Source organism: Lactuca saligna, chromosome 7 (genome assembly GCF_052625555.1).
Source record: "Lactuca saligna cultivar CGN05327 chromosome 7, ASM5262555v1, whole genome shotgun sequence".
In the NCBI taxonomy this organism is placed as follows: Eukaryota; Viridiplantae; Streptophyta; class Magnoliopsida; order Asterales; family Asteraceae; genus Lactuca; species Lactuca saligna.
Genome location: NC_136423.1, coordinates 147,468,162 through 147,482,859, shown reverse-complemented (window position 1 = coordinate 147,482,859; position 14,698 = coordinate 147,468,162). Strand labels below are relative to the sequence as shown.

At 38.7% G+C, this 14,698-nt stretch overlaps 1 protein-coding gene across 1 annotated transcript; it reads left to right on the top strand.

Moving 5' to 3' along the window:
• The first annotated feature begins 2,038 nt into the window (after positions 1-2,038).
• On the top strand, positions 2,039-4,393 carry AGB1 (GTP binding protein beta 1). The gene is made up of 6 exons (XM_078964260.1): positions 2,039-2,340; positions 2,427-2,521; positions 2,791-3,215; positions 3,321-3,675; positions 3,956-4,069; positions 4,148-4,393. The coding sequence occupies exons 1-6, from the start codon at positions 2,235-2,237 to the stop codon at positions 4,181-4,183; spliced, it is 1,131 nt and encodes a 376-aa protein (XP_078820386.1). The 5' UTR covers positions 2,039-2,234; the 3' UTR covers positions 4,184-4,393.
• Positions 4,394-14,698: the final 10,305 nt, after the last annotated feature.

Here is a 14,698-nt window from a genome sequence, read left to right as displayed (position 1 = left end):
AACAAATAGTTGAAAAGTTGAAAATTTTCAGCTTTGATATCTTGACTTCGGGGGACTATAAGTCATTGAATATTAAACCAAAAATCACAAAATTACAGTCTAAAATCATGTATAAAATCTAAACTATAATTTGGAGAAAACCGCATGTCAATCCGAATTTGAACGAATTAGATATGTATGTTTTAAAATTTTCACAGAATACAAAAAAACTGAAAAACTAAAAACTATCAGTTTTGATATCTCGATTTTAGGGGACTGTAAATCAATGAATATAAAACTTAAAATGTCAAATTTATTGTCTAAAATCATGTACAAATTCTAAACTACACATTGGAAAAAAACCGTATGTCAATTCGACTTAAAACGAATGAGATATCATGTTTTAAACGTTTCACGGAAACCGGTTTCCAGCTCCTAAGAGTGGTTCTGCTTCCTAACACTGGTTTCGATTCTTAGACCCAGTTTACCCGGACCCGATAGACCGAAACCCAAATTACCGTATAAAGCTAATTTTTAAACCCGGAACCAAAACCGGTTCCATATATTCCGGTTTTAACGGTTCCGGTTCCTGTCCGATTTCAATTCCGGTCCGGTTTTTCGATTTTAAATCTCATCCCTAGTTACGATCTCAAGACTGTTATGTATTCCATATAGTAGATTACCCTAAACATGTTTTAGACCGCACATGATAAATGCTTATCAGATAAAAACTAATTTTTCCAATTAAAATTTTTAACTATCCAACTAATCTCATAAATAAAACCTTAATGCTTTTCATTAAAAAAAGTTCCAAAAAACTTAAATGTGAAATACTCTCATGTTATAAAACAAAAAATTACATAATTTTGATTAAATTATATGACAATTTTATATGGATCCCTGCTATTGTGTACTTTTACATATGAGTGTAATAGTGGTAGATGTGACGTTGCGATACTGGATGTGAGTAAAAGGGATATTGTATATGTAATAAGGGTTGTGTTATAAGTATCCCATTAACTAATTTTACCTCCCCTAATATCAATCTAATCAATCTTTTACTTTTGATTTGATATTATTTTTTTTTCCTTTTTGTTTTTTTTGTTGTTTATTCTTTTATTTTATATGTTAATCTTTTATATATATATATATATATATATATATATATATATATATATATATATATATATATATATATATATATATATATATATATATATATAATCACATAGACCTTAGGAATAGTAATTTTTTGGGTTTAGGTTTTTGCCATAATTGTTTGTTAAATTTGACATTTTTCATCCCCGAAGTAAAAACTTTTACATTTTTAAGTTCGATTTTGACACTGTAGCACAACAAAGTTTAACGAATTTACACATTTAGTCACTCAATTATTTTTTGTACTTAATAGACCATTAAAATTGAATTTTACCCATAAATTACACTATTATATGACCTGATATAAAAATAGCTGGTTACTTTAGTGACTAAATGTGTAAATTCGTTAAACTTTGTTGTGTTACAGTGCCAAAAACAATCCTCCATATGTTATGTCACGTCAGCTTGTCACCCGTAAACTAGATACAATTTCCCCGAAACCCTTAACTAATCAGTATTTCCTAACATTAATGACCAATTGAGCATAAAAAATACTTAAGTAACTAAACGTGTAAATTCTTCAAACATTGTTGTGCTACAATACTATAAAATTTTAGTGACTTTGATACTTTTCAACCTTAAAATCAAAACTTTTGCATTTTGACATTAAAAAAAAAAAACTTCCTTTAGACTTTTGCTACCATATTTTCCCAACTTTGGTAACTTTTACATTATAGCTACAACATTTATAGTGCTATCGAAATTTATAATAATAATAATAATAATAATGTTAAAATAAAAATTAAAAAAAAAAAAAAATCACGTCCAGGTGAAATTGTAAAAGAAGAGGTATTAGCCATTTAATAATGACGGCACAACTTGTCACATCACCACCTACAATTTCCAACCGTTCATGTGTGCCACCTCCTCAAACACCAGTGGGTCCGTCTAGATTGCATCCACAACCCCAATCTTTTTTTCATTTTCCTTTTCCCACATAAACCTCCCATTCAAAAGCCCTAAATCCTCCACCACCATTTTCAACCCAATTTGATCACATCACCAAGCTCCTCTCTCAACTTCCACGACATTACATCATGATGAAGTTGAACCAGACCTCATAATCGAGCTTCTCTTTCAGAAATTTGGGTGGAACTATGTCTGTCGCCGAGCTCAAAGAGAGGCACTTAGCTGCTACGGAAACTGTTAATTCTCTCAGAGAACGGTTAAAGCAAAAACGACTTCAACTTCTCGATACCGATGGTAACTTTTAGGTTTTGATGATTTAGAGTTTTGGTTGGCGAATTTGTGTTTCCTCAATGTAATTAGATCTCGTCTATGGATTGTAGTTGCGGGGTATGCGAAAGCGCAAGGGAAGACTTCAGTTGCTTTCGGCCCGACTGATCTGGTTTGTTGTCGGACCTTACAAGGGCACACTGGAAAGGTAAGATTTCAAGTTTCTATAAGTTAATAATCAAAAACTAGTGTATGTTAGACTTGTTTTAGGCTTTTAACTCTCATCACTCTTCAACTCAAATCGTTTAAAATTAGCATCGTGAAGAATTACATGACAGTGATATAAACCAAACGCCTAAATCCTAATGCAGATATCTGAGTACTAATGCTGCGAAATCATATCATATCAAAAGTGTATTTAGTCACAAATCACTTATTATGTCTCCTACATTTCAACAAATTTTGGGAAATTTACAGGTGTATTCACTGGATTGGACGCCTGAAAAGAACCGGATAGTTAGCGCATCACAAGATGGAAGATTGATAGTTTGGAATGCTCTCACAAGTCAGAAAACACATGCGATCAAGCTACCATGTGCATGGGTGATGACATGTGCATTCTCTCCAACTGGACAATCAGTTGCATGTGGAGGGCTTGATAGTGTATGCTCCATTTTCAATCTTGCATCACAAGCTGATAAAGATGGTAATATACCAGTGTCAAGAATGCTTAGTGGACACAAGGGTTACGTGTCTTCTTGTCAATATGTTCCTGATGAAGATACTCATTTGATAACAAGTTCTGGTGATCAGACATGTGTTTTGTGGGATATAACTACTGGATTAAAGACTTCTGTTTTTGGAGGAGAGTTTCAATCAGGACACACTGCTGATGTTTTGAGGTAAATCACTAAATTGTTTGTTGCTAATTACAACATCATAATCAAACTTTCTAGCTAATGATCTATCTGCATCATGTTACTTTTGAATCTTTCTTCCAATTCCAGTGTTTCAATAAACGGATCAAACTCAAGAATGTTTGTTTCGGGTTCTTGTGATGCAACTGCACGTCTGTGGGACACACGTGTTGCAAGTAGAGCAGTAAGAACATTTCATGGGCATGAAGGGGATGTGAATTCAGTCAAATTCTTTCCAGATGGAAATAGATTTGGAACAGGGTCTGATGATGGAACTTGCAGACTTTATGACATCAGAACTGGACATCAATTACAAGTTTACCCTCAGCAGCAGGGTGCTGATGCCCCTCCTGTCACTTCTATTGCTTTTTCTGTATCTGGAAGGCTTTTGTTTGCTGGATATTCAAATGGTGATTGCTTTGTGTGGGATACTTTATTGGCAAAGGTAATCGTCATTTGTTTATAACCTCTTCTTTATTGTGTGGATAAATAGTGTTTGGAGTAGATTACATTTTTGGTCCCCGAGGATAGATGGTTTTTGCAGTTTTGGTCCCAAAATATTTTCTCTTGTGATTTTGGTCTTTCTTTGAGGTCAGCAGTCAGCAGTATTAAGTAGATTTCTGTAATTGAATGAAGGACATTGGCCATATTGGTAAAAAGGCAAAGTATGGGGGGGTATTTCTGTAATTTGGGTAAATGTTAATGTGTGTATTGTGGTGTTTTAGGTGGTTTTGAACTTGGGATCTCTTCAGAACTCACATGAGGCACGTGTCAGCTGTTTGGGGTTGTCTGCAGATGGCAGTGCCTTGTGCACAGGAAGTTGGGATACAAATCTTAAGGTTTGAATTCCATCAAACAAACTCCGGAATCTTGGATTCCATTCCTATCTTTAACGATTGTACCTTTTTTGGGTGCAGATTTGGGCTTTTGGAGGTCATAGAAGAGTGGTTTGAATGAGGGAGGTGTTGGTAATCTTTGTTTCTAGAATGAAGGGCAATTAATGGTTTAGTAGTGATTTAGTAAATATATTTATGTGACTTTGGGAATCATGATTTAGAAAATCATATTCGAATGTAGGATCATGATCTTATTTGAATAAAATTTTAAGTAAATTTTAGGAAATAACAATGTGCTAATGTGCTTTATTCTTGTTACCAATGAAATATTGTTTAACTAATTATTACCATAAGTAACGATTCCCAAAATTGTGATAATGTGCGTTTAGTTAGATATTGTGGGCATCCTGAATGAATAAGTAGAGGTCTTCCCAAGTTGAAAACTAGTTTTTGATGAACACAAATGTTTGGGGATTTCAATACTTTGTGAAAGATTAGATTATAAAACTCAATATGAAAATAAAAGAGAAGGAAGTATTCTTGTTTAGTTTCTTTGCGTGGGATTATACACATGAGATCTTTTGTTTGAATCCTAATTTTTAATCGTGACAGAATTATCCGGGACAGTTCAATCAGTTTGGGGGCTTTAATTGAATAAAATTTTTTGGGGCTATTTGGCTATTACTATACTGAATGTTATAAACTTTTCCTTTTATGTAATTTGACTTTATCCTTTCAATCCTTAAAGGTATTTTTTTATCCTTTAACAAAACAAAGTTGTTGTCGACCTGGTTTTTTGGTCACTGCGACCTAATATACTAGGGCCAACCATGATTTGTGATGTTATGGGGATCCAATACTATATATGATCAACTGATATGCTTATGTTAGGATTAGTGGAGAAGTTGGTGTCTTCATCTCCTACTGATGATTTAGTTGTTGGTTGACCTATATGAAGTGCAACTGTTACGCCATCCTCACAACTATGATCAGCAGTATGTTATTGAGATTTAGTTTGAGGTTAAGATCTTTAATAGGATTTCGGTGAAAGGAGTAGTGTGAGGATGAGAGACTTAAGTGATGATGTTGGTGATAGTTGAGGTATTTCGATACTTCATGGTGTTGGGGTTGACTTGGTAGACTAAGAGAGAGTAGAATAGAATTTTCATCCACTTTATCACCATCCAAACACCCATTACTCTCGCTTGTTGTCATGTTTGTAAAGCTATCTAGACCAAGTTTGCATGGAGAGATTGCCATAGATTTAGGGTATGTACATTGCTAGAGAAGAGAAGTTGAAATGAAAAAACAAAACACAGAGATAGAGAGAAGTTGGAACGGAGAGAGATCCAAGAAGCTGGTGAGATGCTTTTAAAAATACAATCATGAAGATGACACATACATACATACATATACATAACGAGAGCAAGAGGTCTCTTAAGAAAGAAGTATTAAGATTTGGGTGTTAGTAGAGAAAACAAATCATGAGAGAGAAGCCAATATTTATTTATTTTTTATTTCTAAAGTGAAAAACAATTAATACAAATATAGAAAATCAATGACTATTAACCAAAATTAAAGTCAATGTCCATGTGACAAAAGGGTAACCGGGTTACCCCTTCATTTTGTCAAAAGTGACCAAATCGACCTGACAAAAAACAATTTTTACCTTTAAAAGGCACAAAGAATACTTTATGGACTAAAATGGTAAAATCGAAATACATAGTAGGGCCGTTGCGTCATTTTCCCTAATAAACTAAAAAAATTATAAATAGCAGAGTTAAATTTATTATTATTATTATTATATATGTTTTTTGTGAATATATTTAGGACGTTAAGTTAGATTTTCTAGACTTTTTAGAAGCAAATTCTTTAATAAAATTTCCATAATCAATTTCTTTTACTAAATGTTTTTACTTGACAAAATAACTAATCCATTTAATATTTCTTGTGACTTTGTAGATCTTAAATAATTTTTCTTAACAATTTTAATTTAGAAAAACTTTTTTCTGTAAAAGTAACGGTTACATGAATAGTTAACTTAATCCTTATAACAACAAAAAATTTCTCATTTTTAATATGGAAAACCTTAAGTTTTATAAAATCTAAGTCAATAAAATCTCAGGTATGTCATGTACAATCATCCCAAATCAGAGTATCAAAAATGCAAAATCATCAAAACCTATAAACGGAATATACAGTCAAGCCTTCGCCTTTCTGCGATCATCCGAAGTACCTGAAATACATTTAATCCACATCTGTAAGCATAAAGTTTAGTGAGTCCTCCCCAAAATATCCATACATCATAACACAACCAACAACTATGAGTTATCAGCAACCCTGGGGATTATCAGCAATCCTAGTGAGCTAACAACACGCCCAATGGATTATAAACACGTTTTAGGTGTTATCAACAACCCCAGGGACTTTCAGAAATCCCAAAGTTAACCATAGTTAATTTGGTTCACATATAGCAGCAAACAAAAATTAAGACCCAACTGGTCAACACACATATCTACTATACAAGAAACTATAGTGAGCAACAAGACACCTAACAACAGTAAATAAATACCCTCTCATTTTACACCCTTAAAACCCAAGTTTGATCCAAAGGTTAACCATAGTCCACCTCATCCGATTGTCACGTTGTGACCACCCATAGGTCATGTCGTTTGACAGTCCATCCATCACTTCGTGATATTTGTTCTAGACAACTTTGACGATTAAGCTGTTAATCCCTTAAACAAATCCTTCAGACCTTCCAGAAGGTCTTCCCCAACCCAAAGGACCATAAAAATCAAAGCTTTTCAATTATGCATGTCCAATGCATGACTTGAACACTAACTAGATTAATAAAGAGAGAATTATGTAACGACCTAAAAATTAAGGGTAAAAATCTCATTTTATTATAGTCAAAACACAGATATCGTTTAATTCAACATTCCAAATCATTGCTAATTAAAAACATTTATTAGATTTCATCCCAAAATCACATATTACAGAAAACACGGGTGTGTGCGCTGCGATCAAGCCAGGCCCTTCCTTTCCAAACCGATGATACCTGAAACCATAAACAAAACTTTAAGCACGAAGCTTAGTGAGTTCCCCAGAGCATACCCCACATAATCCACATAATCACAGAAACCATACGAATCACATAAGCCATGCATATATATACATATAAGGATGTCGTGGGTTCCTCCGAGGGTCTTACTCCAGGATGCCGTGGGCTACCCCTAAGGTCTTACACATATGTGCCATGGGCTCCCCTCGTGGTCTTTACCTAGAAATCCATGGGCTCCCCCACATGGTCTGACATCCAAGTGCTATAAGCTCCCCCTATGGTCTTTACCTGGAAAGACATGGGCTTCCCTACATGGTCTGACATCCAAGTGCCAGAGGCTCCCCCCATGGTATTTACTTGGAAAGCCATGGGCTCCCCCACATGGTCTGACATCCAAGTGCCATGGGATCCCCCATGGTCTTTCATGTAAATATCATTTAAACAACTAGCATGCTACATAGCATATAACCAACTAGTATACCACATATCACTACGTCAACTAGTGTACCGCATATCACAAAATGGGTCGGCCTTGATGCCTTCGAGCCATTAGTATGGTGAGGAGACTCATATAACATCTTAAATTTCGGGGCCAAAAATTTCATTTTTAATTAAGTAACTTGTAACATAGTTTACCAAAACATTTCCAGTTGTCATATCAATTTATAAAAACATACCAATGTGTCTCAAACCATATAATCAAAAGTAGTAAACTAGAGTAAAATCCAAGAAATTCCATGCGGAAACCATGAGTGCGTGTGTGTGATGTGCCGCTACACCACCGACTCATTCCCCTTAGATGAAGAGGTACCTGAAACTAAAACTGAACTGTAAGCATAAAGCTTAGTGAGTTCCCCCATCATACCACATACCAAAATACCATACATATTGTCGGGCAATTTTTGGGTGCCCGACCTACCCATATCAAGCCATTCTTGGGTGCTGACCTACCCATGTCAAGCCGTTCTGGGGTGCTGACCTACCCATTTCAGGCTATTCTAGGGTGCCGACCTACCCTCTGATCTATCTCAACCGAACATAGGGACTATTTCACCCCCTACCGCTAGCATATAATATCATATCATAATCATGCTGTCAGACATATCTGGGGTGTCTGACCGACCCGTTGGTCTTAGCGACCGAATCGCGGACTAGTCCCCTCCTATTGATAATATCTCACATAACATAGCGTACTAGCACATATCAAGCAGTAACAAACCAAACAATTATCACAAAGACAATTATCTCAAACTAGACAACTCCTAGTGGGCCAACCTTGGTGCCTTAGACCCACTTCTACTAGAAGGAAACTTATCTCGATGTCGTGTAGTGTCTGAACTGTCCTCGGTGTGAAATTCGACTCTCCTCGACTCCTCAATCCCTACACAACAACCATTCTAAGTTATCAATTTGAATACGCAACCCTAACCAGTGGTCAACTTAATTAAGTTAAAGTCAACTTTGGATAAAGTCAACATCCAGTTGACCTGACTCACCGAGTTGGTCTACCAACTCGTCGAGTCCATACTCCTCTAACCCAAACCAACCTCCGACACTACTCGTCGAGTCTAGCAAGAACTCTACATGTTCTCCTTCAATCCTACCATCGGGACCATCTTCATCCGACTCGTCGAGTTCATCCTTGAACTCGTCGAGTTCATCTCTCTCATAAGAATATGTCCAGTCTATGACTCACCAAGTTGTATGAACAACTCATCGAGTCCATATTCAAAGATTGGGAGACTGCCTTGGACTCGCTGATTTTGCTCAAACACTCGTCGAGTCCCATGATTCCCAGGTTCCTTATGAGCCTAAACAACAGAGGAACCTTCCATCCTATCATATGATCCATCTACAAAAAGGATTTGGTGGTCATTACACCCTAACTCGCCGAGTCCTAAGAACGACTCGCCGAGTCCATCCTTGACCATTACTATACAGTTGATTTAAATGGGTCTTAACTCACCAAAACCATAGATCTGGCCTCCTAATGTCCATTTTTCACGTAAAGATTCGAACTTGGTGTACATGCATGGGGTCTTTGGCTCAAAAAGCCATAAAAGATGGTCTACAAGATGTATGGGGTGTTTATGGCAACAAAGTGGGCACCTTTATGCCATAAAGACCCCCAATAACCCTAGATCTGAAGCACAAACTCACTTCTTATACCAAATCCCGAATACATCCTCACTAGGGCTTAGAAGGATGTAAAAAAGGTCTAAAATCAAGATCCAAGAAATTAATAGACAAAGTTTCAGCTTCATACCTCAAATAAGCTGGAAATGAGCTTAAAACTCTGGATCTTCTTGTTTCCCCTTGATCTCACAAGTCTCCTTCTCCCCTTCAAGCTTCAATCACACAAAAATAACACCACAAGGCTCAAGAACACACAAAAACGATTAGGGTTTCGAGTTAGGGTTTGCTCTGAACGATGGGGTTTGAGTTGGGGTGTTATAGGGTGTTTAAATAGGGTGCAAGCCCTTAATTTGGGGTTTCACTCAAACAACATCTACTACCGAGTCAGTCTCTTGAGTCGTCGAGTAGATCACTTAAACTCCTCGCGGATCACGATCCTATTCGACGAGTTGGGCCTCCAACTCGTCGAGTCCTAGAGGAAAAACATATGAAATACTTGAATTGAATGCATACCAGAGATCGGGTGTTACAACTCACCTCACACTATTGAAGCCCCACGGATAAAACTTCAGCTGCTGGTTGACATCTTCCCAAACTGTCAACATCAAAACAACACTTAATTAATAATTGGGTTCCAATACATAACAATAAGTCCATGCTTGGGGTAAAAAGACTACTTTACCCCAACCTAGCTTGATTCAAAACCAAGGCCCAAATTCACACTCTAAAGGCCCAAAAGCCAGATAATCAACCAAAGCCCAACATATGGCCTAATTTTCCAAATTAGGCCCAAACCTCTACATGGTTTTACCTTAGGGCCCAACCATTTATTCTAGTCCAAACACTTGGCATTCCGATGGTCCAATATCTCTTAATCATCAAGGCCCAATTATGGCCCTCATATGGCCTAATTTTCCAAATTAGGGACAAGACTTTCCAATAGGCCTTATCCTAAAGCCCAATAATTTCCTTAATCTATAAATATGTTCTCAGTTTGCCTACGAAGGCCCACAACAACTTAGTCCAAGAAATGGTCCATCAAGAACCCAACCCTAATTGGGGTTTTTCACATAAAATGATGATTAGGGTTAAGTGTTCTTGCTTAACCCATTAAGGACTTAATCCATTAAGTCCATCACCCCACTAGGCCAAGCATACAATGTAATTGGGCATAAGTTGTGACATCAATCCAAGGGTCTGAATGTGGGTCCCGATAATTCCAAACTAAAATATCCAAAATTAGGGTTTCCAACCCAATCGCGTGCCAAATAGTCCATTAGTTGAGTTTTTAGGTCAATTTGTGTTAAATAAGTCGGGCACCACCCACTACCACCTCGGGAAGTGGTGGCCAATGGCGGATCACGGCGGCAGCCACTACCTTGTGGTGGTGGTGGTTATAATTCTAGTCCAAAACATGTCCAAGAAACTCAATTAGCAATCCAATCACACATAAATGCACACCGCCACCCAACACGACGACTGGTGGTGGCAGAAGGCGGCAGCCACCACCTTACGGCGGTGATGGTGGGTTTTCTTTGGATTTTCCGGCCAAACAAATACATAGAATATCACACTCATCAAATACACACACACACACACACACACACTCTCTCTCTCTCTCTCACACACACACACATACACACTAAAAAAACACACACACAGCAAATCCTCACGGTGGTTGGTGGCGGCAGAAAGGGTATAAATGGCAGCAGCCACCATGGTTGGCTGCCATGGTGGTGCTCTTATTTTACGACGATACAAAACACCCATACACCCATACAACAAACATACAATGTTAAAGAATTCTGATGAGTACATACATATGAGACCCACAACCAAACCGAGGCTACCACACACAACTGGAGCCCCAAGGGCGGCAGAGAGATGGTCGAAACTGCAGACCGATTGGGAACCGAAGAAAACAACGTCGTTCACGGCCGCATGGACTGTAACGGACGTTGGCTAGGTTGGAACAGCACAGAAAAGAATGAAGAAGAGGAGAAGAGATTCAAAGCAGACACCAACTTAAACCTTTACGCTATTCCTCGAGTCACTACGATCTTGTGGGAAAAAGGCCAACAACGACAACAACAAAACGGTGGTTTCTGGCTTCACAACCCTCTCACAATGAACATGACTTCGGCTTTTATCTCGGTGGCTCTTTTGGCTGCCCACGATGTCCGACAGCAACGTTGTGGTGGTGTTGGTTGGTGCTTCGCGACCTTGACAATGGAGGGGGTGGGGGTGGCAGCTGTTGGTGGGAAAGAACAAGGTGGTGGCTAAAGACTTCTTAGGGTTAGTGTTACGGGACAAGGGTGACGGGTTATATGCCCATCCATGTGAAATCTTTGCTCATAATACACTTTTAGCCGCTCCATGTCAATTCTTTTCAACTTAAGTACATATTACCATTCAGCCCTCAACATTCCAAAATCCCTTCAATGTAAGTCCAATATATTACCAAACACCCCGGACTTCTGAAAACCTTTACAAAATAAATCCTGAAATTACACTTTAACCCTTGAAATTCCAAATTATATCATTTGGCTCCCCGAAACCAACACCCCGCTTAATATTATGGATTTTAGGGCTACTATAAAATAATATATAATATAAATTTACATCTTGGGGTTCAGGTTTTATTATTTATTTACTCAATTTCAAACAGAATGTTACAACTCTCCCCCACTTAAATTAGATTTCGTCATGGAAATCATTCCTTACCACTCCTGACACGCCAAACAACTTGAGCAACACGAACACAACCACAAGCATACCCCAACCTTTTCAAGGCAACCAAAACCAACCCTCGTAGGGTTCTAAAAACCGAAGATGAACAAATTCCTTGAAACATGATCACATTTACTCAATCTGAAATCTGAAGTCTCGAGATGTTCGGTCTCCTTGACAGACCGCCCACACTGAATCATTGCCGAATTCATTGCACTTATCTCCCAAATAACTACTCAACTTCTGATAACTTGAGATTCCCACTAGAAAATAGAGTCACATACCAAACTTCCTTGCAGTACACTTATACTTGACAGAAAACACAGATAATCCTTCGAGTAGGAGACTTATCCCTACAACGATTAAGACTCAGGAAAAAGCTGCACAACATGGTCTAATTAGCTACTCTGAGATTATTTAATCTAAATGTAACAGCTCTGCATGTACCCCGAATAGCAAGCAACTCCACACACGAATCTCAATCACTACCACTGGTCAGAACAACACACCGCCTCCTAGCTATTTTCCTAAGCAACTGAAGCCTCCCTGGATCCAACTTGTCTGCCCATATCCAAAATATTGGGTTCCTGCTCGATTGCTGAGCCAACGAGAAACCTTGCATTCGCCCCACGTGACCTCCAAAGGATACCTCATCTAACAATAATTTCCCTATCTGTACTATCGATCATGGTTCCTTCCATCCCTTTGATCCATCTGCTCATGAGAGGCCGACAACCTGTCGCCATTGAATCCGACGTAAAAAGGTGAATGCTACTAGAATAACTGTAGTCTTACATCATGCTCGGTCTCCTTTGACCTGCTGTTTCCTGATTCCAATTGTGTTGTGACCTACTCACAACCTTGCGAACTGGCCCACCCTGGCCTAAGTCATCTGAAGAAATCAGTGAATGTCACGGCTACCCTGCAGTCTTTCTGCACTTTCCACACTATCTGGCCTCTAGTGAATGCTATGGCTACCCCACAGTCTTACAACACCTCCCATACTATCTGACTACTAGTGAATGTTACAGCTCCCCGTAGTCTTACAACACTTTCACCCCAATTGACTACTAGTGAATGCTACGGCTCTCCCATAGTCTTACAACACTTTCACCCCAACTGACTACTAGTGAATGCTACGGCTCCCCCGTAGTCTTACAATACTTTCACCCCAACTAACTACTAGTGAATTCTACGAATCCACCATAGTCTTACAACACTTTCACCTCACCACATTCGCAACCCTATACCTTACCCCAATCTATCAATTCAAATACACTCAGAGTCAAGCACACACTCAACCGAACACCCCATGCTGAACTTGAGTTATGTCTGGGACCCCGACCTAGTTTTCCGAAGCGTGCTATTAATCACCAAGAGAATATGATCTCAATGTTGGTAAGTTTCTTGGACTTCCAACTCACACAATCGTCAACCCGAACAACCGCTTGGGCCGTCTTTCTTCCTGACAAGGAAGCAAAACTTATCTCGGTTTCAAAACTGCTCCTACTTCTGAGTCTTGGAATGATTCTCCCCCACTTTAAATCAACTAAGCTCTCAAAGAATATGAGAATTGAAGGATTCCTAATCCTTCTCACCTTACAACGATCGACCCAATGACAACTAGCTCTTACCAACTCGTGCTCCATCACTAGCTAATCCCCCAATGACCACACAACTTCTAAAGACTAGATGAACACCTCCTAGATTCCAGTAAAACTGATAGCCCCTAATGCTTGAAATGATACCTCACTCAAATCTTGAAGACCAAAAGACAAATGCTCCAACCAATACCTCAGCAACGAGCCACATCCCTTGGGGCTTCCATCAACCAATCAATAACGGTTACTAAAACCACTGGATCCTGATGATGCTGAATAACCATCCTGCAGAACCCTTTCCGTTGATCTTCCACTTAATACCCCTGAACCGATCTCGACAATAAACCAAGATAATACTGAACACTCCCAACCCGCAAATAGGGAAATGACCTTTCGTTAACCACTAATAATTTACGACATGCAAATGACATATGTTTCAATTCAGGAACAAAGTTGACGTTTTCAAAATTCAACACACCATTTGTAACAGTCCCCATTTGAGTAATATTTCCTCCCACCCCTCCCCCTGATCAAATAACACATAACCACCATTAATGTTTTGAATGTCATGCAGTTGAGATATGTCTCATGTCATGTGTCTGGAGAAACCACTATCAACGTATCAACGTCTGATGATATTCCTTCATAGCTGTTCTGGTACAAGTTACGAGATTAATTAGTTTTGGGAACCCAATCCATCTTGAAACTGGGTTAACCATTTGTAACACCCCCCTCTGGCACGTATCACAATATTGTCCGCTTTGGGCCACTCGGCACGAGGACTTCCCAGGGGGTCACCCATCCTGGTACTACTCCCGCCCGAGCACGCTTAACTGCAGAGTTCTTATGGGATCTGCTACCCTCACGGCTTTAAAACGCGTTGTGATAGGGAAGGTATCCACACCCCTTATAAGGAATGTTTTGTTCTCCTTCCAAGCCGATGTAGGATCAGGTGCAACCCACCTTCACCCCCCATTATAGGGTTCGACGTCCCTGTCGAACACATCGACCCTGCGCAAGGATGACACGCACAAATCGAGAAATGGTATCAGAGCTAGGGCACGGGTCGATGTGTTCGACGGGGACGTCGAACCTTATAAT

Coding starts and splice junctions, on each gene's coding strand:
- AGB1 (XM_078964260.1), top strand. CDS start 2,235: ATGTCTGTCGCCGAGCTCAAAGAGAGGCACTTAGCTGCTACGGAAACT. Junction 3,676..3,955: donor GGGATACTTTATTGGCAAAG/GTAATCGTCATT, acceptor GTGGTGTTTTAG/GTGGTTTTGAACTTGGGATC. Junction 4,070..4,147: donor GTTGGGATACAAATCTTAAG/GTTTGAATTCCA, acceptor TTTTGGGTGCAG/ATTTGGGCTTTTGGAGGTCA.